The 27,090-nt window shown below is 34.4% G+C and overlaps 1 protein-coding gene and 1 long non-coding RNA gene across 2 annotated transcripts in view; one reads left to right on the forward strand and one right to left on the reverse strand.

The window, feature by feature from the left end:
- Nucleotides 1-278: 278 nt before the first annotated feature.
- Nucleotides 279-27,090, reverse strand: part of LOC143190012 (uncharacterized) — a 302,059-nt gene continuing 275,247 nt past the window's right edge. The window contains exons 13-23 of the mRNA XM_076394062.1: nt 24,511-24,801; nt 24,199-24,456; nt 12,223-12,401; nt 11,102-11,227; nt 7,617-7,926; nt 3,622-3,834; nt 3,272-3,422; nt 2,712-2,934; nt 2,527-2,659; nt 2,342-2,462; nt 279-1,244 (exon numbers count right to left, since the gene is read on the reverse strand). Of these exons, the coding sequence (XP_076250177.1) occupies nt 421-1,244; nt 2,342-2,462; nt 2,527-2,659; nt 2,712-2,934; nt 3,272-3,422; nt 3,622-3,834; nt 7,617-7,926; nt 11,102-11,227; nt 12,223-12,401; nt 24,199-24,456; nt 24,511-24,801 (2,829 nt within the window). The 3' untranslated portion in view covers nt 279-420. The remainder of the gene's footprint in view (nt 1,245-2,341; nt 2,463-2,526; nt 2,660-2,711; nt 2,935-3,271; nt 3,423-3,621; nt 3,835-7,616; nt 7,927-11,101; nt 11,228-12,222; nt 12,402-24,198; nt 24,457-24,510; nt 24,802-27,090) is intronic.
- On the forward strand, nt 17,419-18,418 carry LOC143190020 (uncharacterized). The gene is made up of 2 exons (XR_013004146.1): nt 17,419-17,655; nt 18,246-18,418. It is a non-coding gene; the product is annotated as an uncharacterized LOC143190020 (long non-coding RNA).

The following is a 27,090-nucleotide window of genomic DNA, read 5'->3' on the forward strand; positions in this document are numbered from 1 at the left end:
CTGCTTTTAACTATAAAACAATGATAAAGAAAACATCATGTCAATTTGTTATAAAATTTTATTAAGTTATATTTACACCTGTATTGATATCAGTCTTAGCGACTATTTGGTAGAAGATGCAGTGTAAACCAAAGCTATAGATTATCCCTCACATATTTTTGAAAATAAATATCAACAACTCATGGACATTAATTTCTTATTTTAAAAGTTTAACATTGAAAATGGTTTAGGTATTCTTACATCTTAAATTGGTAGATTATACAAAATGGCATTAAGTTTTTGTGCTGTTGGATAGCAACTACACTTTAGTACTGCACTGCATGCAGTTACACATTCAATACATTGAAAATCTTACATTATCAGTCTTTCAGTGATAATACATTTATTTATATAATGGCAAACAATTTTCACTATCAAAATTTAACAGTTAGTCCGAAGCATGATCCCTTCAGGACCTACACTTTCATCCTGTAGAAGTTCATCTGGTAATTTATGTACAACATTGGCCCCTGGTGGTTTCGATATTTTCCTATTTAGAGTTGAGGTTTTCAATCCCGAATCTATGTCATCACTTCTATTTAATAAATAATCGAGATCGTGCGATATACTGTCCAAAACCCCATCTAGATGATCATCTGGAAATGAGGTGTGCTGGGGACTAGATGGATTACTGCAAGCACTGCTGGTTTGTTCGCCGGATGCAATTATTTCATCATGCCCATCAGGCTGAGTTCTTTCTGAGTCGCTGTTATCTCCATCTAAGATTCTTGATATAGCATCATCTGGGGTGATGATTACCTTGGGCGGAAACATAATTCTTACAGTTTTATGTTCAGATTTTTTTTCTGTTTTCAGAACAGTTTCCTTGGGTATTTGGATGTCTGGGTTTGAAGTACAAATACTTGATGCAACCAAATCCAGCTCCACGCATACTTTTTGCGATAATATGTCAGGGGATTGGGAAAATGTATTGTTGCTCTGCAGCTTCCTGAATGTCGGTGGACTGCTGCTGTATGGCTCAATTTGGTGTTGAGATTTATCTCGACGCAATGTAGAGGTTTCTTTGACGCTAACGTCGCAAAAGTTTGAACTGGATTGTAGACAGCTTTCGAAGGCGTTTGATATACTTTGCGTTCTGCTTACTGATACTTTGAGAGGTTCCATGGTTTTCAATGATATTTGTTGTATATCTTGTTTTCGTAATCCAGACTGATTTTCCATTTCCGCATCAGCTTTAGTCATAACTGGAAATTAAAAAATGAATTAGAAATAACATAATTACTAATCTTAGCTATCGCCTAGTGGTCCAAATTCGTAATTCATAAAGTTAGTTATACTTCTTTACTATAAAGGTATCACTATATGTTTTTGTAGATTTGTTTTATGCGGTAGTTGCGAGTTAAGATATATTAGCAATAATACTGTGCCAATTCGTTATTAGCTTTTATTGCTTGCCTAAATTGGCGCCAAACTTACCAGATTAAAATCTAATGAAACCATATGAACCGGGTCCACTTAAGGTAACAAATTTAAAACAAAACAATAAATTCAAAAATTCGATCAGACTGTTATCATGAATTATTTTATCACGGTTATGATATGTTTTCTGATCTTTTACGATTGGATTAAATATTTTAGTATTAATTAAGTTGAAATACATGTTATCCGATATAATACAGTATAATATTATTTTAATCTCCTATTAATTGCTGAGGTATATCAGTAATAGTTTCTACAAACTGAGTAAAATTTTATGTCTCATAATTACTTTGTCTTTCAAGAATTACTATCTTCAAATAACGCCAAGATTTAACAATATTTTCCAAAATTATTTATTTAGATAAAATAATTTATATGTTACAATCTAATTGTAAATGTCTTTTTATAGAGATACCCAAAACTTAATAATCTCTTATCAAAGTTTAGTCTTAATAACATACTAAAATGCCTTCCTTTTTGGCGGCAATTCTTATTATAATTAATTAATTGGTAAAGATTAAAATAACTATAAATTATACGTTGGGGTCACCATAATGTAGAAAATATTCTTTTTCAAGCCTGTTAAGAATGGTGGAGGCGCCCTAGTAAAAATATACATTTTAGCTTCTGAGCTTCTCCATATAAACGTTAACTATATCAAATCTCGTACTTCTTCGTGTCCACAGTATTACTAAAAAGGGATCTGATATTTTTACTTCATTTATTAATATACAGACGACGGACTCAACAAATAATTATTACATTATATTCATATTAATCACGTTTTTTAACATATTTGAATACTAATATTGGCGCATTCGCCAAATTATATTAAAAAAATTAAAATAAACTCAACACTTACACTGTAATGGTCCAGCTGTTTCGACACCAAAAAAGCCATCACTGTGACGTTTTTCTTTTATAAAAATATCTCTGATTCCAATCTCTGATTTTACTATGTAGCATAAAGTCACCACTACACCCTAAAGATTTGCAAAATGTTTTAAAGTTTTGTTTAGATATATGTGACTTGTTCTAAAGGCTTACCAAGACAAAATTAACAGCTCCAAATTGGTAAGTGCTCCACATAATTTTCTCATTGTTAATATAAACAATACTACTGATTGAAAATCCAATTAAAACAAAAAATATACACCCTGCTCTTCGAATTAGTGATATCCTGAAGCAAATTTATTTTGTATTTTTTCTGTAAAACGGATGATTGTACATACCTTCGTTTGATAGCTTTTTCATGCTTCTCTTGACTGGTCATTAGTTCTCTCAGTTTCTTAACAACTGACAGATATATAAAAATAAACAGAGCTGTAATAATTGACACGACAACTATAAATATATTAAAAGCCAGGGAATTCTCTCTCATCCACCAAGACTTCAAATCAATATCCATAGTCTTGTATGCTAAATGATTTCCGAAAATTGTAATTATAGGGACACCTGCAACAACAAAATTAAAATTAATACATGGTATTTTGGATAGTTATATTTATGAAGTCAATTATTATACATTTAGTGATAATGGTGGGAAACTTCCGTCCACAGAGTCATTTTTCCATACAAACTACGTGTCGCAACTTTCTTCCAACTTTAAAGTTTCAAGTAAATTAACATCAACAAGAGACGTTAAGTTTGAGAATATGGGTTAGAATATAATTATGTGACAATGTAAAGCTTGCAACGTTGGTTTTGTTACAATACGGATTTATTTTTAGTGTATGTGAAAAGATATTGACAACAGAAGCATTCTTTGATATATCGCGGAAAACATAATTACCTGATATTATTCCAACGACTGTATATTTTGATGTCATCGGTTTTGGGACTTGTATTAATTCCGTAAATATTATAAGTAGTTTGCTCAAATGACTAGATATGCTTAGGAGTAGAAACATTTCCAGAAACGTCAAGAATACCATATAATATTCCTAAAAAATTAAAATATAATGATAAAAATTACAAATAATATTAAATGACAGTTAAATGTATTTTTTGACATTTTTTTCTTTTGTTATTAATTTGTTGAGCGCATTAAATCAGAAAGTATCAATTTGGAATTTCACAGGCAATTTAAATATTTTTATTAAAATATTTTACGATTTAATCTTAAAACATATGAATACTTACTTGTGGCGGTTCCGTAACTATAGCAATTATAAATAACATCTCGCATAAAAAAAGTGACATGGAACACTGAATTTTTAGTACTATGAGGCATGAACGCTTGGAAAGGGCAAACGATAAACCAAGGCATACTGTGCTGACCAGTGTTAGTATGATGCTAACACAAAAACTGCAGATCAGTATAAATTTATGTGGTTCGGCTGGCGTTTCTGTCACCTGAAACAAAATAAAAATAGAGATAACTTGAATATATTTTTTAAATCTTATTTCAAAGTCAAAATAATAAATTTATTTAATACTTATATTGTTTTTATACTTATATGTTATGCCGATTTTGATATATAAATATGTCAATTTGTCTTTAAATAATATGTCATGTTATGATATTACATTATTTGTTGATAGTGCCTTAACAAATTAAATGATAAGACTAATGTTTGGGTAATTAGTAAATTAAATATTTTATTTAATATTTCAAAATGTCTAATGATGTTATATTATCCTGGCGTTATTTGAATTGTATTTCCTGTCATCCCTTGAAGGGTTAAAAAATCGTTGTACAAAAATATATTTCTTGCTTTACGGTATTACATTTTTCACGGGTCTCCGTTTATGGAAGGCAAGGGCTGCGGACTAAATGCTACTAAATGACATCGTTGACAAATGAACGAAAGAGGGAGGATAAAAAGAAAAAAATGAGCGGCCAGCGCTCGGGAATAAAGGCAAATTAAAATAACTTGAAAATTACGATATATTCATGAGCCAGATCGATAAGTCAGAGCAATAAGAAATGTGGATTTGAATTATGAGGTTATTCTTTATCAAACGAAAAGAGATTCAATTGTTTAATGTTTTAATGATTCTATTTGGACAAAATATATATCAATATGTTACGTAATTTTTCTACAACTTAATGGAATTTCAAAATAGTACACTTAAATTAGTTGAGTTGCCAAAGGAAATAAGAGAAAATAACAAGATATTTTTCTCTATAGCGCAGATGCTTCCGTTTTCAGTTTTTAATGACACAAGCCGGTTATTAGGGGAAACTACCAGGTTCGTATTTATTTTTATTTGAAGTTCGATGGCTGATTGGATGCTCTATCGAAAAATTATTGTCCAGTACAATTTCTGTTTGTTTTTTGCTTGTTTTTTGTTTATGATATAAGTAACGAGGGTTGTTTTTATTTTGATATTTTCACTATAATTTTTTAAATGTCAATAACAGTGTTGGTATTATAAAAAAACAACATTTGAAGGTAAATACATTAATAGGTTAAGAAGTTTTATCATTAAAATCATATGATACGAGAGTGCTAAATGTGTCGAGTGGGAAGGATGTGATGTAATAATTTTTAATTTAATTTACTAAATTTCGCAACGTTTTTTTTAAGTTTTGAGCAGGTGGGCTATTTTGATAGTAAATTTTTTTTGTAAACTGGATCTTTTTACACGAGTTTTTTTATTTAAATAATTCAAAATGCCTCTATTCAAAAAGCATATAAACAAAGGTGATTTTAAAAATATGTAAGTGCATTGCTCGCTATAGAAAGCAACTTGGAGATTTAAAAGACCAATTATTAGAGTACCGCCTATTAGAATGATCAAAATGAATGAGTTCGACGCAACGATGAAAATGCTGAATTATTCTCAGAACATTTAGCTAAAGTATTCCAACCAAATTGATGATATTTCACTTTGATTATTGACAGAGCTGCCACGAAAAGTAATCGTTATGTTGTTTGCCTGTTTGGGATTGAAGCATATTCCGGAATGTTTTAAGGTTGCTCGAATTAGTATATTCAGAAAACCTGAAAATGAATCTAATATATTCTCGAAAGGAAATTTAGTCTCGCATGAAGATGAATTCTCAACATTTAAACCTATTTCGGTTGGAGTTCCTCAGGGTAGTGTCTTGGGACCACTGCTATATCTGCTCTACACTGCTGATATCCGAACAACAAAAGAAACAGTATTTAGAACATTTACCGAAGACGCAGTTATCATGGCAGCAGATATATCTCTGTTTAAGGCTTTAGAAAAAGTGCGGGTAGTGGTCAACAAGATCAACAAATAGACAAGAGACTGGAAAATATAGCTTAATAGCTTCAAATCTGCCCATGTTAATTTTTCGCTGCGGCGAAATGATCACTTGACGGATGCCTGATTCCTCAAGCATGCTAGGTTAAATTGGAAACGTCATGTTAGACAAGAAGCAGAACAGATTACACTCAAAGTCAGAAATACTTGTTAGTCTGAAGATACTCTCAAATTGACTTAAAATCAAAGAGATATAGATGGGGTTGCACTAAAACACCAAACCAATTAATAATTCAACGTACCCAAAGCACACAAAGTTCTAACCAAGTAACCCGTGAAGAGTAGCACAATGACTACGAAATCAAATTGATATACAAACTTATCCAAGATTTCGGCTGGATAATACGTAGGAAATTAGAAGATTGAAGCGAACCAAACCATACGAACATCTTTAGTGTATAATTGTATTCTTAACTTTAGCTTAAGCTATTTTAGTTTATTTTAGTTTTATTTTTATTAGGGAAATACATACTGATCTATAAATACCGTACTCACCTTGCTTGTGTATTATTGCAAGTACAATAGATCAGCAGTAATAGATTAATTTGTAAATTAAAATTGTCCTAAGCATAACAGGTCAATTGAAAAGTCCCCGTTTTTAGTTAACCTTCAAAAGATGCGTATATAAATTTGACAGCTGTCGGATCATTAGTTTGTGAATTATAGCATTTTGAGTGCAGCAACTTTTGTTATTGTGAAAAAAATGGATAAAAAGGAATTTCTCGTGTTGATAAAATATTGCTTTTTGAAGAGGAAAAATACAGTTGAAGCAAAAACTTGGCTTGATGTCGAGTTTCCGGACACTGCCCCAGAAAAATCAATCATCTGGAATTGGTCTGCTAAGTTTAGACGTGGTGAAATGAGCACCAAAGACGGTGAACGCAGGGGACGCCTAATAGAGGTTGTTACCGACGAAAACATTAAAAAAATTCACAAAATGATTTTGAATGACCGTAAATTGAAATTGAATGAAATAGTAGACACTCTAAAGATATTAACTGAACGTGTACATCATATCGTTCACGAATATTTGGGTATGAGAAAGCTCTGTGCAAAATGGGTGCTGCGCGAGCTCACTTTTGACCAAAAATGACGACGAGTTGATGATTGAGCAGTGTTTGTATCAGATAATGATATGTGACAATGGATCAAATATGGCTCCATCATTTCACTACGAACTCCGATCGACAGTCATCTGAGTGGACTGCACACGATGAACCCGATCTAAAGCGTGGAAAAACGCATCAGTCGGCTGGCAAGGTTATGGCGTCTGTATTTTGGGATGCGCATGGAATAATTTTCATTGACTACCTTGAAAAAGCAAGGACCATCAACAGTAACTATTACATAGCGTTATTGCACTGTTTGAAGGACGAAATTGCCGAAAAACGGCCACATTCGAAGAAAAAGAAAGTGCTGCTTCACCAAGATAATACACCGTGTTACAAGTCAGTGAGAAAGATGGCAAAAATCCATGAATTGGGCTTCGAATTGCTTCCTCATCCATCGTATTCTTCAGATATGCCCCCCAGTGACTATTTTCTGTTCTCAGTTCTCAAAAGAATGCTCGATCGAAAAATCGTGATCGCCGAAACTGAGGCCTATTTTGAAGCAAAGGGCAAATCGAACTATAAAAATGCTATCGAAAATTTGGAGGGTTGCTATAATCAGTGTATCACCCTTGAAGGGAATTATCTTGAATAAAAAAAAATAATTTTGGCAAAAAAATGTGTTTTACTATGGTAGGCCGGGGACTTTTCAATTGACCTGCTATTTAATATAAGATGACCTTCGCAAAAGTTATGAATTTGCAACATTCTTATTTAAACAGCATCAAGAGCACAACAATCAAAAAAAGAAACAAATCAACTGAAAGTTTTTTGTGTGCCTCCACTTACCTCGGGTTGTGTCAGGATCAGCAAGAGGACGTACGATCCATAACTAGGGCACAGGCATCTCGTGACGGAGGCATCGACGTTCTTCGTTTGGCACCGGTAGATGTCCCAGCTGTACGCCAGCGACTTGGCATCCGTGTAGCCGCATCTGATTTCCCACTTGTCGGCGCTGGTGGCGTTCGTTGCGCTCGTATCTGATCCATGGCGGAAGTCGATTGCCACTGCGGCCTCGCTATTTCCGCTGGCATTCTGGGAAATCGGACGCAGCGTCGTTATTTGCGAGAATATCTGGTATTGGATTTCGGTGCCGTCCCTGTAAAATTGTTCCGTTCTCCTGTTTAATGGGGTTGTGAGATTATTGCGACATACGGCGGCAGTGCCCCTGCCGCTTGACTTCACTTTCATGGCGCATTGTTTACGCGAAAACGGGTTAACAGTGGCCACAAAGAGAATATATCGTGTAATGATTATACATTCTGTGTTAGAAGTATCCGGAGTCTTTAAATGACATGTTTTTTCTTATTTATTTCTTATTTTTCTTTCAAAGCTATCCTCATTCGATAAAATAAATAATAGCCGTTAAATTAGATTACTGATTGTCTAATGTTTCTATTTTAATATAAGATGTATTTAAATGATTCTCACTGATGAATTGGGCATGCCTCAGTGGTACAATTAAGGTTCTGTCTTTTCACTGCAATATGGTTTTGACAAGGATAGGTTTCCAGCTATTAAGCTATCTTTTATAGTCTCTAGTTTATTTGTGAATCTTGCTAACAGGACAATTGAAAAGTCCTCAAGCTACCATGGTAAAACACATTTTTTTGGCAAAACTGTTTTTTTTTATTCAACATAATTCTCTTCAAGGGTGATACACTCATTATAGCGACCCTCCAACTTTTCGATACCAATTTTGTAGTACGATTTGTCCTTTGCTTCAAAATAGGCCTCAGTTTCGGCGATCACCTATTCATTCGACCAAAGTTTCTTCCCAGCGAGCATTATTTTGAGATCTGATAACAGGAAATAGTGGCTGGAAGTCCATATCTGGAGAATACGGTAGATGGGGAAGCAATTCGAAGCCCAATTCATAGATTTTTGATACGGTGAATTGTCTTGGTGAAGCAGCACTTTCTTTATCTTCAAATGCGGCCGTTTTTCGGCAGTTTCGTCTTTCAAACGGTTCAATAACGCTATGTAATAGTCGCTGTTGATGGTCCTTCCTTTTTCAAGGTACTCAATGAAAATTATTCCATGCGCATTCCAAAATACAGGCGCTATAACCTTGCCAGCCGACTGTTGCGTTTTCCAACGCTTTGACGCGGGTTCATCGTGTGCTGTCCACTCGGATGACTGTCAATTGGACTTCGGAGTGAAATAATGGGGCCATGTTTCATTCATTGTCACATATCGTTGCAAAAACTCGGATTTATTACGCTTGATCATCTTCAAACACTGCTCCGAATCATCAAATCGTCGTTGTTTTTGGTTAAAAGTGAGCTCGCGCGGCACCCACTTTGCACAGAGCTTTCTCATACCGAAATATTCGTGAATGATATGATGTACACGTTCAGCTGATATATTTAGAGTGTCTGCTATTTCATTCAATTTCAATTTACGGTCATTCAAAATCATTTACAACCTCTTTTGGGCGTCCACTGCGTTTACCGCCTTCGGTGCTCACTTCACCACGTCCAAACTTAACATACCAATCCTTGATGGGTAATTTTCCTGGGGCAGTGTTCAGAAACTCGGCATCAAGCCAAGTTTTTGCTTTAACTGTATTTTTCCCTTCAAAAAGCAATATTTCATCAACACGCCAAATTCCTTTTTATCCATTTTTTTCACAATAATAAAAGTTTCTTCAAATTTATACACGCGTCTTTTGAGGCTTAGGGCTAACTAAAAAACATATGAATTTAATTCTAGTAGCGCCATCTATGGGCCAGGCCGGGCACTTTTCAATTGACCTGTTATATCATGAAAATCACAGCTCGTTGATTACATAGAGTCATTTAATAATATTAAAATTGAACAAGAAATATTGAAGATTGAGGCCTGGAAAGATTATATTGAATCACCAACTAAATCCTCAATTCTTAATGTTGAGGGTTCTTATTTTGGTAAAAATATAATCACTTCTAAAATTATGTGTAATCGATTAGGAATTTAATAGAGCGTACCAAAGGGTGAAGGTAATTAAAAATCAGATAAAAGTAAGTAATAAGAGCTTTCAACTTATTATGACATAAACTTTTTTCAATTTATGAACAAACAAATTTTTTTGATTAGAAGAACTCACTCTTTTTTTGGACTGGCTTTTTTTGAGGTCTACATAAGGAAGACTATAATTTTCATCGATTTGGGATTTAGTGTATAGTCTCCGAAAAACAACAGTTTCTTTTCTTGTATATAATTATGTTTTCTTATTGATTTTTACAGTCCATCGATCTAGTAATGCTATGTCATGCTAAGTGAATGAAACGAATTTATAATAAAGGCCATATTCTTTAAAGTTAATTTTAATCACTTCGATCGATTTTCACAGCCTCTGTTAACTCAGTTAACTATATTTTTGCTATATATATACTATATAGAAATGCCTTTAATTTCGCTTAAATATTTCTAAGTAGTGTTTTTATTAAATTATTAACTTATTAAAATTTTTAATCTTTGTGTAGTATAGTAAGTCAGTGTTCCATTATGTGTATAGCCTATTATTATTAGTTTTATTAAATATATATACTGAACATATATTTATATATATATATATATATATATATATATATATATATATATATATATATATATTATATATATTTATTGAGTTATTATATATAGTTATTGTGTGCTGAGTTATATCATCTTTAAATCAGTGTTTATTTCAAACCGTTGTCTGAAACGGATTTCTTGTTCTTGTTCACTGCAATGTAATCAGTTAAATATATTGTGCGTTTAAAATATCCGGAATTTGTTCATAAATGGTCAGTTATTTACGTAACTTCACGTCATGGATTTCCAAAACTATATTTTATGTTTCCTGTAGATGTTAATTAGGGGACCAGAGCATAACTAAGCCAGCAGCACTGGTGTTTCTATGATTGCATATAAGTTTACCATACCAGCCAATAATAGTTGATTTTCCTTGTGCCGAGTCTCCATATGGTACTGTTTCCCATCAGAAAGCACACTTTAATTCATGAAAAGATTTTTAAAAACCCATTAATTTGAAAATAATACAATTTTTTTCATTGAACCATTGCAATTTGTGAACTAATAGTTGCAATTATATTACATCTTGGCATCGTTTAAATGTTGGTACTATCCAGAAACCAAATGGTTTTATCAACTACATTTGGACCGGATACTTATTCAGCGTTTTATTATACGTACATTACTAGATCACTATATACTAAGAAAAGAGTTTATTATTATTTTTATATATGTACGGTATTTTTTTACATAAAATTTTTCATAATATTACTTACTTTATGCGCAGAAATGATTTGGGCGGAAAGAACATTGACAAATTTCTGTAAATTATATTTCCGAACAATTCGTTTTCCTTCCCTTCCTTTTGGTGGGTGATTTTCACAGAGACCCATGTTTCTTTCCTAAAATAACAATTAATTAAGTACATGTATTTACACATTTTTCTAATCTTATAAATATGTTTGTGATTAAGATCATCAGTTTGATTCCGCTTCTAGCTCTTTAATTATAACTTGCTTAATATACTACTACAGAATATAGATAGATAAATTTAACTCAAGTTTCAAGGTATCTTGTCAATATTGTTCAAAATCTAGCTCAAACTCTCAAAGGATATTCAGACAGTTTAGCAGTTGATGAAGCAAGTATTTACAGACGTTCTTATACGGCTGGAAAGATCCAACAGTAGGGATAAGAAAATTGATTGAAAATGCCATTTCGTAAAGTTTCAACATCACAGTTTTTCTTCACAAAAGGGGGGATGAAAAGTGGATTTATAATGATAATTTATAGCACAAAATATCATGGCTTAGTCCAGAAAAGTGAATGAAACACTTATTCAACCGATCACCAATTGATAAAGCTGAACGGAGTATAGTTGCAAAAAGGGTCAGCAATGATGAGAATGGAGGGAGGATGGAGATAATCGATACAAAGTCATCCTCTTGCATGACAACGCTCGAACACAAGTGAATGATACCCTGTTGCAGCTAGAATGGGATGATCTGCCGCATACAGTGTACTCACTAAACATAGTGCTTGCTGCCTACTACTTGTTCAGCTAGATGTAGCATGGCTTAACTGGCATACGATTTCGAAATGATGAAGTGTGAAAAAGGACGGATGATTGGATCCCAACCAATATCGTTCTTTCTATATGGTATGACATGATGAAATGATGAAAATGATGGAAAATATTTTTATTAATATAGGTTGTACCAATATTTCTCAATAAATGCCTTTTTAAAGTGAAAAAAAGGTCAGATTACTGACTAATTCTTAAATATATGTCTGATGTCTTAAACCGAAAAACAATCTTTAGATTATATTATACAAGTACATAATGTAAATACAAGAAAATAAAAAAAAACTCTGTAGATAAGAACTGTATACTTACGGAATTTTTTTAATCGAAATGGGCACTCGAAAGATATTTTGTTTGGGTCCCTGTTGGAATACCGTCACGTCGATTGTGTTTAAATTGACATTGAAAAATTTCATTCCCAATTCTTCTTCTAATTGAAATTCGGACAGTTTCAGCTGGGTGAATAGGACTTGTTGGAGAAGGTTTACTTCCTGAAATAAATATTATCGTTGAATGGAGGAAATCATGTTTTCGTAGGATTCTAAATTAGAATAGGCTTCGATTTTAAATGATTTATGTATTATTGATGCTTCGTTATTTGCTTTGTCAGAAGTGCTTGTTAAAATGATAATGTATATTAGAGTATGTATATATAATGTATATGTAGAGGTTTGGCTTGCTTTTGTAATAGATACAAATTTTCAATGTCTTCTTGTTCAGTGTTCTTTCGAGAAAATAAAATTTTGAAGTAAATTAGTAGTTTTGTGTTTTAAACATTCACATTCCTTAACACACCATAAGGCTGTTCTCTTTTGAATTCATTCAAGTAACCGGAATAAAATATATAATAAATAATTATCAAGGAAAGAAATCAGGTTGACCTTGGATTGGTAATCGCTCTGCAGTTACTCGAAGCATTTTTTTTTGTGTAGTTAAGTGGAGTTCGGGCGTAAGTATCACTGCTGAAGCTGTAAGATCACAAAAGGTGGATTGAAGCTGCTCGAAGATTCTTAGCCACAAGTAATTAAGAAACATACATGCTTTGGAAATCACCATTAGTCCGTTGATTCCTAACAGATAACAGGTGCATCGCAGTTTAGGGCGTAAGGGGAACAAAGGCCGACTGAAGTTATTGTGAAATAATATAGACTACTGGAATATGGAGAAAAACTTGCAACGCAGGGTATATTCGAAGACTTCTGTGCACCAAAGCTTGGAAAGCTATTCCATACAGGGTATATCATGGATATATTGGTAGTTTTTGTTGGCAGATTAAACCTTCACGCACAATATAGGTAGGCGTTCTTAGCATCACCGTAAACAATTGGCGGCGACAGACGCATCGCATGTGTTAAAGGTAAACTGACGGTCGAAGGTACAGGCGATACTCAATAATAATTTTATAAGAGCTATAGGCCGGCCAGACTGGACAAAGACCCCGTACATCTCTGTGGTTGTTTCTTTTGGAGGGAGGTGTTGCGCTATATTCAAGGAGGGCCATGTATATAAATACTGAATGGTCTAAAAATAGAGTGAAATGTCTTAATATGGACGAGAGGGGTTTGATTTGTTTTTGTGATAGATAAAAACCTTCAACGTTACCATAAAATAAAATAATATTTTGAAGCAAATTAAACTATTAATATTGTGTTTTAAACTCTTTCAGATTTCAGAATTAGTAAAAACCAAGACCTGAAGACGGCAGATACAGTGGAACACTACTGTAACATATTGCACAATATATCAATATAAAAAGTACTGGTGGTTAAAAAAACATTGATATATTCATTTCATTAGGTTCGTCCATCGATCGATGGACGAATCTTCGACAACCTTAAAATGAAACACTACTTGAGGTAAGTCATGTTCTGTTGTTTTAATTTGAAAAAAAGAACAACTGGTGGAGATTTATTGCTATATAAGGCATATGAAGAGCATGCTCCATCAATGTAAATGTATATAGTACTGGTCTCGGTGTTTTAAATGGCTATAGAAGAATAAGAAAATAGTGTTCATCTGGTGGGGTTAGTTCAGAAGTGAAGACGAAATCATTTTCCATCGCATGTAAAAGTCTGCAAACAACTGATTCTGAACTGATCTATCAACGGCTAAGATGTATGAAAGTTTTTCGAAAGTTTGGGGTTTCGTCCATTTTTCAATACATTGTTTTTAAACTATTTTTGGTTCTCCAGGTTGTTTTTCTCATTAACATCAAAATCATCCCTTTTATATCTTTGAAAACCAACATCATTATTTGACACAATTTTAAGAAACAAGCCAACCAGTCACTATATTATCTGGCAAGTTATTAGAGGTATAAAAACCTACGACTAGGGGTGTCGACCGGCGAGAAAAATATCTATAATTCGGAGGAAAAAATATCAATATATTTTTTATAATAATAACGATATTTTTAAAAATTTCTTTAAAACAAAATACCAAAATACACTAAACCTTTAAGCACCAAGTTTATAATGTTTTTTTTATAACGTTTAGGAAATGTGTTAATTTTTTTGAAATATCGAAAAATATCGACTGAAGAAAATATCGGCCAACATTATTGATATATCGATATATGGATAATTTTTCGCCATCCCTAGCTGCGGCAACTTTAGAATGTGCGAATATGTCCTAGTAATATTGATCCAAATAATCAATATTATAATTTCGGGTATAAAAGGAATTTTGATACAACCCCTGGTAATGTAATAATTAATTTATCCGTATCAAACAAAGATATTATATTACTATGTTCATCTTATTTAGTTTTATTACTATTTTAATATATAAATGTAATAGATAGACACTTGAATATTTACATAATAAGATTATTGTTGAAACATCATCGTGCTCTACTGTACGTAGTATATCTAACCACAAACAAAGACATTTGATAGAATCTCTCGTGAGTTATCATGGCTAGGTTTAAAATCGTAAATCGATTTGCTTGATTTACGATCCGATCATCGCTTACAATGTTTCCTCCTAAAGTCTGCCTTTGTGAGTTTGACTTGGCGATGGACAGGTGACATATAGTCAGTATGCATTATTTCGTACACACGATGGTAAGGCGATTGATAACCCGATAATGGATAATGGTTAATAGATTCTCTTGATTAAATAAGCGTTTGTAGTATTAACTGCTTAGTAATATGAAGAACAAAGGAACATATAGGATTATAGATCTAAGCAGAAAAATATAAATGCACAAATGGCTATAACAACAATCTAAATTTACGACTTGAACTGGTATAAAAACTAATTTAAAATGGCGCTGAGTTTATAAATACCGGAATATGTATAAAAACTTAACAGTTGGGAAGCGAGACTAATCTACTTTTAACCGACTTTTGTGTCAAGAATCAAAAGGTAAGTAATGGTCCGTATAATAATACTATTGTTATGTTTTGTCTACAAATTAACATTTTATTAATGGTTCGACACAATTACCTCAAATTTTCATCTTGTTTTGGAAGGACACTTCTCCAAAAAATGTGGAGAGATACAAACGTTGTTACTGAACTCCTAGAGAAAGAGAGAGAGAGAGAAAGAGAGAGAGAGAGAGAGAGAGAGAGAGATAGCAGCTATTGCTGGAATTCCATAAGTTTGTCGTTGATTAAATTAAAATTGCTATAAAAAGCCTCTAGAGGCAAAGCGTATTGGCAAATGTGACAGAAAAAGAATAACCATACCTCGTATGGATTGAAAAATTAGAAACATCTGCCTCGAAAATCGTAAAAAGAACGTTACACATTTGACCACGACATTAAACGACGAGGGTGCAAAGATTTCGGAAAGGACAATACGGAGGCGGTTGGTTGAAGAGAATCTAATAGGATGGTGGCCTTCCAAAAAAACACGCCTAGCCGACAGCATGAAAAAGAAACGACTCCAATAGGCTAGACATCAGACATATTACTGTTGCAGACTGCAGTCGAGTAAGTATAACTTTTTTGAACAATATAATTGGCCAATAACGAATTAAGTATTAATTCTATTAACATGTCAATTGAAAAGTCCTCGGCCTGACACATAGATGGCGCTACTAGAATTAAATCAACATGTTTTCTTAGTTAGTCCTAACCCTCAAAAGATGCGTGTATAATCGACAGCTGTCGGATCATTAGTTTGTGCATTATAACATTTTAATTGAAGCAACTTTTGTTATTGTGGAAAAATGGATAAAAAGGAATTGCGTGTTGACAAAATACAGCTTTTTGAAGGGAAAAAATACAGTTGAAGCAAAAACTTGACTTGATACCGAGTTTCCGGACACTGGTTGATTTTAACCATCAAGGATTGGTATGCTAAGTTTAGGCGTGGTGAGATGAGCACCGAAGACGGTGAACGCAGTGGACGCCCAAAAGAGGTTGTAAATGATTTTGAATGACCGTAAATTGAAATTGAATGAAATAGCAGACACTCTAAATATATCAGCTGAACGTGTACATCATATCATTCACGAATATTTCGGTATGAGAAAGCTCTATGCAAAGTGGGTGCCGCGCGAGCTCACTTTTGACCAAAAACAACGACGAGTTGATGATTCGAAGCAGTGTTTGATGACGATCAAGCGTAATAAACCCGAGTTTTTGCCTCGATATGTGACAATGGACTAAAAGGTTCCATCATTTCATCCCCAAGTCCAATCGACAATCATCCGAGTGGACTGTACACGATGAATCCGCTCCAAAACGTTCGAAAACGCAAGAGTCAGCTGGCAAGGTTATAGCGCCTGTATTTTGGGATGCGTATGGAATAATTTTCATTGACTACCTTGAAAAAGTAGTACAATAAAGTAGTTTTACAATAAATTAAAAAGTAGTCATTGAAAACTAATTTATATGCTAATACTAAATATAATTAAATAAATTAATATCAGGTAATAATAATATTGTTGGTAAAAATAACATTTTATTAACGGTGTTGAAAGAGAATTTAGAGAAAACATCAAAAACTTAAATTACTATTTCACTGAGCCAATAGTATTTTGATTGTACCTCGTAAAACTATCAATCTACCTTGTTAATTTCTCTGGTATAAAACAGTCTATTGTTTGCGTTTTTTACTTGGCGGTGAATTGTTCAATTTCGAAAAGCTGTTTTTGTTAATGTGTGTGAGTGTGTACCTACCGTTCGATCGGTCCGTGGGTGTCGAACGTGAATTATTTCATATATTTGTTTGTATGACGGGTGACTGGCAGTTGTATAATCTGGCATCGAAAGCTTTACAATTACACCCGACAAATTCAATTTGTTGTTTGTAGAGTAGTCGAAAATTCTATTAACGGAATTAGTAAAAAGTTACGATGTTATTTTGGTTTTGCTGTTATTGTCTATCAGTGCTAAATAATAAAATGTTACGGGTGAATTTTTTCTGGAGAATGTGAAACGAGTATTGGAAATAATGATATTTATCAGCTATCAAATCTAATTAAATCTTAGGTTCCTCTTTTCAAATTATAAAGCACCAATTAAGCATTTAATTATCATGAATTGAAACACTTGTAGCGAATTGAGGCATGTCGAATTTTACATCGTGGAATAACGGTCTACAAAATACCCAGAAATATAATCCCAGATGTTGAACACGGGCGGGGTGCCAATTGGAACCCGACACCGAATAGCTGGCGGCAACCCCGAGACGTTTATCTGGGATATTACTGAAGGGTATTTCGGTCATTCAGTGCTCAACCCTCGTTTGGTTAAGACGTGCCACCATCGACTGCCCAAGCCTCGTCTTCAGGTAACTCCGCTGCCATCCTTTTTATCTTTGTATTTTTCTCATTTTTTATACTGTCAATAAATAACGGTCACATCATGTAAACACCACTGTTTTATTTCGATTTACCTCCATTCACCGAGCCACATCATTTTTACCCTAAAGTGGTGACCCCGACGTGATCTTTCGCAAAATTGGGTTTGGACTCGTGAATGGAGGGTACGTAGAAAGTGGTGTATTTTACGTGGCCGTTATATTTTTTTTTGTTTCAAAATTTTAAATATTTTTAATTCGATTCCTTTTCAATTTTACCTTCAAGATTCATTTTCATTTTATTCCGATTAATTTCATTATTTCCAATTAATTTTTTAAAATTTTTTTTGTCAAAATTTTTATTTCACAATCTTTTGAATATTTTTCATCACTGCTTAATCATCAGCGTCTCGGCTAAACTTTTCTTTCGGCGCTATGTTTAAATCATAATGTCTTCCTTCGCTCGCCGTCTCCGTCATAATGGCAGATATTTTGATTTAAAAGGCTTTGGGCAGCTTCGGTCGGATACCGTCGTTATTTGTTTTTTATTAATTAACCTAACGTATGTGACTACGGATTAGTCACAGAGCAGCTCCAGAAGCTAGGTACCGATTGCAGTCACCGTAGACTCGTTATGTCTTCGCCGAAGTACCAGAATTGCTAACGTCTCGTCGTCGAAGAAAATAAGCTACCACGTCGTCGAACAGTCGATCCTCCCACAGCGTCGATTACGGGAGCCCTGTCTGAAGAATAGCTTGTTTTCAACGTCGTCGATGGACCACATTCAAGTGCCAAAGCGACGATGATGCAACGGTATCTGTAGGACCGGAAGATATCAACAGCCGTACCAGATCACAACCGTTTCGAACTATCATATTTTTTCAAAGCCCAGTTTACACAGCACATTTTGTTTGGTATATTTTTTTTTTTTGTATTTGATATTTTTTGCAAACATTTTTGTATTTTTGTTGAAGTAATTTTATGTAAAATTCTGGCAGGGGAGTATTGTAGCGAATTGAGGCATGTCGAATTTTACATCGTGGAATAACGGTCTACAAAATACCCAGAAATATAATCCCAGATGTTGAACACGGGCGGGGTGCCAATTGGAACCCGACACCGAATAGCTGGCGGCAACCCCGAGACGTTTATCTGGGATATTACTGAAGGGTATTTCGGTCATTCAGTGCTCAACCCTCGTTTGGTTAAGACGTGCCACCATCGACTGCCCAAGCCTCGTCTTCAGGTAACTCCGCTGCCATCCTTTTTATCTTTGTATTTTTCTCATTTTTTATACTGTCAATAAATAACGGTCACATCATGTAAACACCACTGTTTTATTTCGATTTACCTCCATTCACCGAGCCACATCATTTTTACCCTAAACACTTTTTGGACGAAAACTCAGTTTAAACTATTAAAGAACATACAGCTTACTCAGACAGTTTAGCAGTTAATGAATTAACTGTTTGTAGTCGTTTACATGCGATGGTAAAACTGAAAAAGAAGGGAAATAGCTACGAATAGCTATCACATGAACTGACTGACTGTCCAAAAAAAAAATGGATGTAATAAGTCTTGCGGTGCAAATGGTGGGATTAGCAATGTGTAGTTTATTATTAGCTACTAAAATGGAATGGACCTATTGCCCCAGATATCTTTCGCCGTCAACTGAATAAATTAAATAATGTATTGTTGCAAAATAGACCAGCAATAGAGAGTAGCAGACGCAAAATCATCCTCTTAGATGACAAGACTTGGAGTTATGAAGGATATACTATTGCAGTTTGAAAGAAAGTTCTGCTGCGCACATTCTACTCATGGGAAACTTTTTTTTATAACATCTTTATTAGATAGGCTTAGTACAATCTTTATTTACAATTAATTTATTACTACTTTTCCTATGTACTTGGATTAATTAACAAGTGCGAGAAAATACATCAGTATGTATTCCTCAATTATAAAATTATAATTATTTATTAATTATTAACTTATAGCTATATTTTACACTAATATTACACACTAAATGTTCACACAAGTTCGTATGGTTTTGTTTGTTTCAATCTCTTGACATCCTGCGCGCTGTCCAGCAGTTGTATTGCTTCCACGTTAGTATGATTTAGTAATCTTCTTTCGTGTTTTAATGCGAAATCCTGCACAACTTCGCAAATTCATTTGATTTCCAGGTTATCGCGCAGTTCTTCATTAGTTACATAGCGATAGGCATTGGTAATCAATCGAAGAACCTTGTTTTGACAGCGCTGTTTGACTAACTGATTTGAATTTTTAGTGCAACCCCATATTTGCACCCCATAGGTCCAAATTGGCTTTATAATTGTATTATAGATCAACCTCTTTGATTTTAGATCAAGTTGAGAGTATCTTCCGACTAACCAGTATAGTTGTTTTATTTTGGTTCTAATGTGTTTTGCTTTTTGTCTAACGTGATGCTATGGGAAACTTCTGATTACTATATTTTCAGATGATTGCGGCGTGACTTGGCTGGCACGCAGTTTCGAAATGCCGAGGAAGTGCGAACACTTTAATGGATGCCTAACCAACATTGTTCTTTATACGCAGTATCTCTCCGCTCTGCAGAATTATTCGATTTTCTAAGCATCTAAACTCATTGTTGAGACCCCAACGAGTCTAGACAAATAGGTGAAAAACAAATGTGGACAATTCAGCAATGATCCATTTTTGTACAAGTGTACTAAATGTTCCTGAATTATATATATCAGATTTTTACCAAGGCACTTAACTACATCCATACATTAATATATCCTGATTAAAAATCACATGTATCACTACTATGAAGTTAATATTGGGTATCGAGGAATATTCGGATTCTAACTATCTGGTATTGGGAAGTGCGATGAATCGAATATAGTTCCAAGATATTCAGAATTCAGTCCCAAAATAAAATATTGTATGCTCTCTCAAGGCATCAGTGCTAATTACCTTATCTGATTTGAACAACTGATAATTACAGACCGTCAAATAAGGTTTAGGTCTGAAGTGATTTATATTATCCATAATTCACTAAATTCATTATTTTAGTATTTTTGACCGTTAATAGCCATTTATTGAATTAAAAAATATAACTCAGATATTAACAGAACTTAAACCGAAACCGTTTACTACTTTGGATCTGCTTCGTACATTTCGGTCCAACAGTAGACGCTCGTCAAGTCTTCGCCCCAAAATCCTTGGTGTAGCCTTTCCATTTTCGCTGTAAAATATCTTGGTGTCGCAGCTCTACTTGGTAGTCACTTAATACAATCTTTTGGTAATTTTAAAACAAACTGTCGATTGTTATCGAGAAATTTGTGAACACTTTGAAACGATGCCCATGCTGGAACTGGCTTCGACACTGCTGATACGTCCGGATATTTATACTGTGTTATTTTTTGCATTTATATTAATGACAATCATCGAAAAAAAGTATCAATCATTTACATGATTTGTCTGTTCTCTCTATAACGTTGGCACACAAAATGCACATTATACATTTTCACCAAGTGACGTGTTGTACAGCTTTGTTCTGTACGCCCGTTGGAAAATAATTTGGCACCGGCCCATGGATTGCCAGTGTCCAAACTCTAGCAAAACTAAAGCACTGAAAAAAGCATCTTTGAGTGCATTTTTCACGATCTTTCCACTTTTATTAAGTTTTCACAAGCCTTTTGCCAAGCTCTCCGCCTTTTCATAAGTTCCGAAGTATAATTAAAGCACAAAAACAAGTTCCAAAGGATGGTTAATGCAACGTCGTCAATTAACAGACTTTGAAAAAGCGCAGTGCTGGCACCATGTGCGAACTCGAAAACTAGAACCAACACTAACAAACGAATTGAAGATCTAAGTTCAGGGCATCATATAACGTTAAGAATCGTTCTCATCTACTCGGATCCAAAAGTTGACTGAATTTGTAAATTTGTGTTATTGGAGTTATTTTTTGTTACTAGTGTTATTGGAAAATATTCTGAACCTTTTCGTGACTGAGCGGGGTATTTTAGATACCCCAGAAACTTTTTAATAACTTTCCAAATGTTTTTTAAAGTTTTTATCCTCCCAATATGTTACTGAGCCCATTTTTAAACAAATAATTGGATTTAGTTAGAATTTGCGACGAAGAACTGAATGTAATTACGAGGACTACCTTAATTTCTCCGCACGGCCTACAGTGTATCGAAATCCTAGGCGCACAATGCATGTCTCATCGTGAGACATAGAGAATATTCATGTGTTCGTTCAATTAGAAGATGGCCATTTAGGATATTTACGGAAATTGTTGATTTAACTGCCCTCAATACCGATATCATATGTACTAAAAATTTTATTTTACTAAAAATTGGAAATTAAATAGACCACGAATTTTTTTACAAAATTTGGCCCAAGAACTTGCACTCCCAAACGTTTTAAACAGGAAAAAAAGTAATAATTTTCAGAAAACTGTAACAACTGCTATAGATTTATTTTTTGCGAACAAGAATGTTACGATTCAAGAAAATCCTGCTAGACGGATTCAACATTGTGAATATCGAATATGCAGCTTTTGTACATGTAACATCTAAAAAACTTTTTTGTAATGTCCACCGAGACGAAATTAAAACATGTTTATGTCCTGACCTGCAAAAATAATGATTTAAGCGCAATTAACTTAATAAAATTTGTTTTAACAATTAAAAAAACTGTTAAATTTATTAGAGTTTTATAACTTTGCATAAAGTCATGCATAATTTACATAAGTTATTGAAGTGTTACAGTAGGGTATTATAACAGGGCTATTGAAAAGTCCCCGGCGTACCATAGTAAAACACATTTTTTGGCAAAATTAGTTTTTTTTATTCAACATTCAATTTTTTTTCATTCATTCCCTTCAAGAATGGTACACTGATTAGAGTGACCCTCCAACTTTTCGATACTATTTTTGTAGTACGATTTGTCCTTTGCTTTATAATAGGCTTCAGTTTCGTCGATCACCTCTTCATTCGACGAAAATTTCTTCCCAGCGAGCATTCTTTTGAGATCTGAGAACAGGAAATCGTCGCTGGCGGCCAGATCTGGATAATACGTTGGATGAGGAAGCAATTCGAAGCCCAATTAATGGATTTTTGCCATCGTTTTCACTGACTTGTGACACGGTGCATTTTATTGGTGAAGCAGCACTTTCTTTTTCTTCAAATGCGGCCGTGTTTCGGCTATTCGGCGGTAATAGTAGGTGTTGATGGTCCTTCCTTTTTCAAGGTAGCCAATGAAAATTATTCTATGCGCATCTCCAAATACAGATGCCATAACCTTGCCAGCCGACTGTTCGGTTTTCCCACGCTTTGGAGCGGGTTCATCGTGTGCAGTCCACTCGGATGATTGTCGATTGGCCTTCGGAGTGAAATGTGTATCGTAAAAACTCGGGTTTATTACGTTTGATCATCTTCAAACACTGCTCCGAATCATCAAATCGTTGTTGTCTTGGTCAAAAGTGAGCTCGCGCGGCACCCACTTTGCACAGAGATTTCTCATACCCAAATATTCGTAAATGATATAATGTACACGTTCAATTCATTTCTTTAGTGTCCACTATTTCATTCAGTCTTAATTTACGGTCATTCAAAATCATTTTCTGGATTTTTTAAATGTTTTCGTCCTTAACAACCTCTTTTGGGTTTCCAATGCGTTCTCCGTCTTCGGTGCTGATTTCACCACGTCTAAACTTAGTATACCAATCGTTGATGCTTGATTTTCCTGGGGCAGTGTCCGGAAACTCGGCATGCAGCCAAATTTTTGCTTCAACTGTATATTTTCCCTTCAAAAAGCAATATTTTATCAACAGGCGAAATTCCTTCTTGTCCATTCTTTTCGCAATAACAAAACTTGTTTCACTCAAAATGCTATAATTCACAAACTAGTGATCCGACAGCTGTAAAATTTATACACGCATCTTTTGAGGATTAGGGCTAACCAACAACCATATGGATATAATTCTAGTAGCGCCACCTATGTGCCAAGCCGGGGACTTTTCAATTGACATGTTAGTAATAATGTTCACAAAACTGTAACTGCTATAGATTTATTTCTTGCGAACAGCAATGTTACGATTTAAGAAAATCATGCTACAGAAATTCAACAATATACAAATCGAAGATGTAGTTTCTTTTGCCAGATCACGGAATAGTAATACTAAAATATCATGCAGTACATTTAAAACTCCATTTGCAATGTCCACCGAGAGGAAACTAAAACATATTTATGTCCTGACCTGATAAGTAAAAATAATGATTTAGGCGCAAATAGCAATTTAATGTCAAAATGTGTTTTGTGAAAATATATTTTTTTAACAAACAAATTGTTCAATTTATTAGAGTTTTATTTTATAACCTTGCAAAAAGTCATGCATAATTTACATAACTTATCGAAGTATTACAGTGGGGTATCATAGTTATGCCATGCGGTCTGGAACTAATTTTTATAGCACGGTTTCGGAAAGTTTAAATGCATAAGCCTTAAGAACATACTTAGTAACTAATTAAACATTACCTGTGGACGAAGTAATGCCTCTGGTATTGAACACACGCGATCAATGACCTTATAAAACCTGGACGTTATATTGCCCGTGGTTGCGTAACTCATCTTGATTTGGCTAATGAAAGTTTGCGCTTCTTGGACAAGCGTTAATATCCGGGCTCCCTCCCCAGGTCTCAGGTTCCCCCGTTGGGTGACCGTTACGTACTCCAGGAAGGCCTCGGATAACGTATCGATGGACGTTGCGGCATAACCCAATTTAAGTTGTTGAAACTGCAAAATAAACGTATCAGTTCGGATCGATAGGTCGGTCGCTGATCGACGTACGTCATCGTAAACTTCGCCGAGAGTTTTATATGTGCAATGGGAGAAATCGGGTTTCTCCCAGGCCGGGATCCGGCCGTCTCGCAACAAGCATTTCCGTACGACCGTTCCGGAGAAGTCCTTGGGGCATTCCTGGACGTAGTCGGTGTCCGGCGCCGTTTCCGGCCAAATTAGATCGTAACTTGTTTCGTTGGGGCAGGTGTGGACTCCCTCACGATCGAGCACGTGCACGTGGATTACTTTTTCGGAGGAGGTTATGCTGTCTTGGACCAAGCAGGAATACGTGACGTCTTTCTGAAAAATAATTATAAACGTTAAATATGTTAATATACAACTTACGCGTCTTTAAATTATTATGATTAGGTGTGTTACTTAATTATAAAGGTTCTAAGTTGTTGTAAAATATGTTTCGAATAATTTAAATTGTTATGATTAGTTGTGCTATTTAATTACAAAGAACTTAAAATGTTGGTACAACAATTCTTAAGCTACATATGGCATCAGTGGTCTAGAAAGTACTTGAAAACATTATTCCTGATGTTGTACATCTGTGGGATATTTTAAAGTATTACAATTAGTTGGGGTATTTAATTATAGAGGATTTAAAATATATATTGGTACGACAATTCCTATGCTAACAGATCAATTGATAAATTCCCGGCCTGACACATAGATGGTGCTACTAGAATTAAATTCATATCTTTTTTAGTTAGCCCTAATCCTCAAAAGATGCGTGTATAAATTTGACAGCTGTCGGATCATTAGTTTGTGAATTATAGCATTTTGAGTGAAGCAACTTTTGTTATTGTGAAAAAAATGGATAAAAAGGAATTTCGCGTGTTGTTAGAATATTGCTATTTGAAGAGAAAAAATACAGTTGAAGTAAAAACTTGGCTTGATACCGAGTTTTCGGATACTGCCTCAGGAAAATCAACCATCAAGGATTGGTATGCTACGTTGAGACGTGGTGAAATGAGTACTGAAGACGGTGAACGTGGTGGACGCCTAAAAGAGGTTGTTACTGATGAAAGCATTAAAAAAATCCACAAAATGATTTTGAATGACCGTAAATTTAAATTGAATAAAATAAAATCACTTTAAAGATACCAACTGAACGTGTGCATCATAAATTCACGAATATTTGGGTATGAGAAAGCTCTGTGTAAAGTGGATGCTGCGCGAGCTCACTTTTGAACAAAAGCAACGACGGGTTAATGATTCGGCGCAGTTTGAAGATGATCAAACGTAATAAACTCGAGTTTTTGCGTCGATATGTGACAATGGATGAAACATGGCTCCATTATTTCACTCCGAAGTTCAATCGACAGTCATCCGAGTGGACTGCACACGATGAACCAACTCCAAAGCGTGGAAAAACTCAACAGTCGGCTGGCAAGTTTATGACGTCTGTATTTTGGGATGCGTATGGAATAATTTTCATTGACTACCTTGAAAAGTGAAGGACCATCAACAGCGACTATTACATAGCGTTATTGGGCCGTTTAAAGGACGAAATCGCCGAAAAACGGCCGCATTTGAACAAAAAGAAAGTGCTGCTTCACCAAGAGAAGAATGCACCGTGTCAGAAATCCATGAATTGGGCTTCGAATTGCTTTCTCATCCACCGTATTCCCCAGATCTGGCCCAGCGACTATTTTTTGTTCTTAGATCTCAAAAGAATGCTCGCTGGAAAGACATTTTCGTCGAATGAAGAGGTGATTGCCGAAAGTGAGGCCTTTTATATATATGAGGCTTTTATACTTTTAATTGTAGTTTTCTTACTTTAAGATATTACGAGAATAGGCTTAAAGGTAATTCGTATACGATTGTAAACTTCGAACGCATATATTTGCTATTTAGTGTTGTTGTGATATTCTCTCCAATGTATAACAAATTTTTTTATTTCATTAGTAAAATTCTTCCGACATTTTTCATATATAGAAATAGACGCCCACCTTCATTTAATCAGTTTAATCTATTTTTCAGATAGTTAAAATAAAATCACCGTTAATATTCTCGTTTACCGTTGTGCCTTACTTTTCAGCGTACCCTCGTATCATTAAATCACTGTGGGGACATTTCAATCAATACGTTATATAGAGTAGTCAATAGAGAATGAAAAAGGTTAATCAAAGAGAAAATTACAGGTTCGAATTAAAAATGGAAAGGCGAAACATACTGTCGAGCACACGTCGACTCTTAGAGATTAATTTGCTGATATTTGTATCAAGGTAAGAACGATATTTGGGCGACGAAGAAATACCGAGAAGTGTATAATTTACAACTGACTAAACCGAAAATAATTTATCCGAAAGGAAACTGGATTATTTCGAGTGGAAGACGTACGTACGGTCTCGTGGAAGCAGTGGCTTTAATTTGGTTAATTAGCGCCATTGAGATGTATTAGGTTTCTTTTACCCCCGCGCTTCTACTTAAACAATAAATTTGTTTCGTTGGTATAAATTATACACCTATTTATTTTAATAGTAGCAATTAATATTTCCGATGGGTGTTTTTAGTTAATCATAAATATATTTCAGACAAATTACGGCTACGTTTTGGCTATAATTTAATTAAAATAAT

This window comes from Rhynchophorus ferrugineus, unplaced genomic scaffold, assembly GCF_030347505.1.
Source record: "Rhynchophorus ferrugineus isolate W39M unplaced genomic scaffold, kcgeb_rfMv2 rfM2, whole genome shotgun sequence".
Lineage (NCBI taxonomy): Eukaryota > Metazoa > Arthropoda > Insecta > Coleoptera > Curculionidae > Rhynchophorus > Rhynchophorus ferrugineus.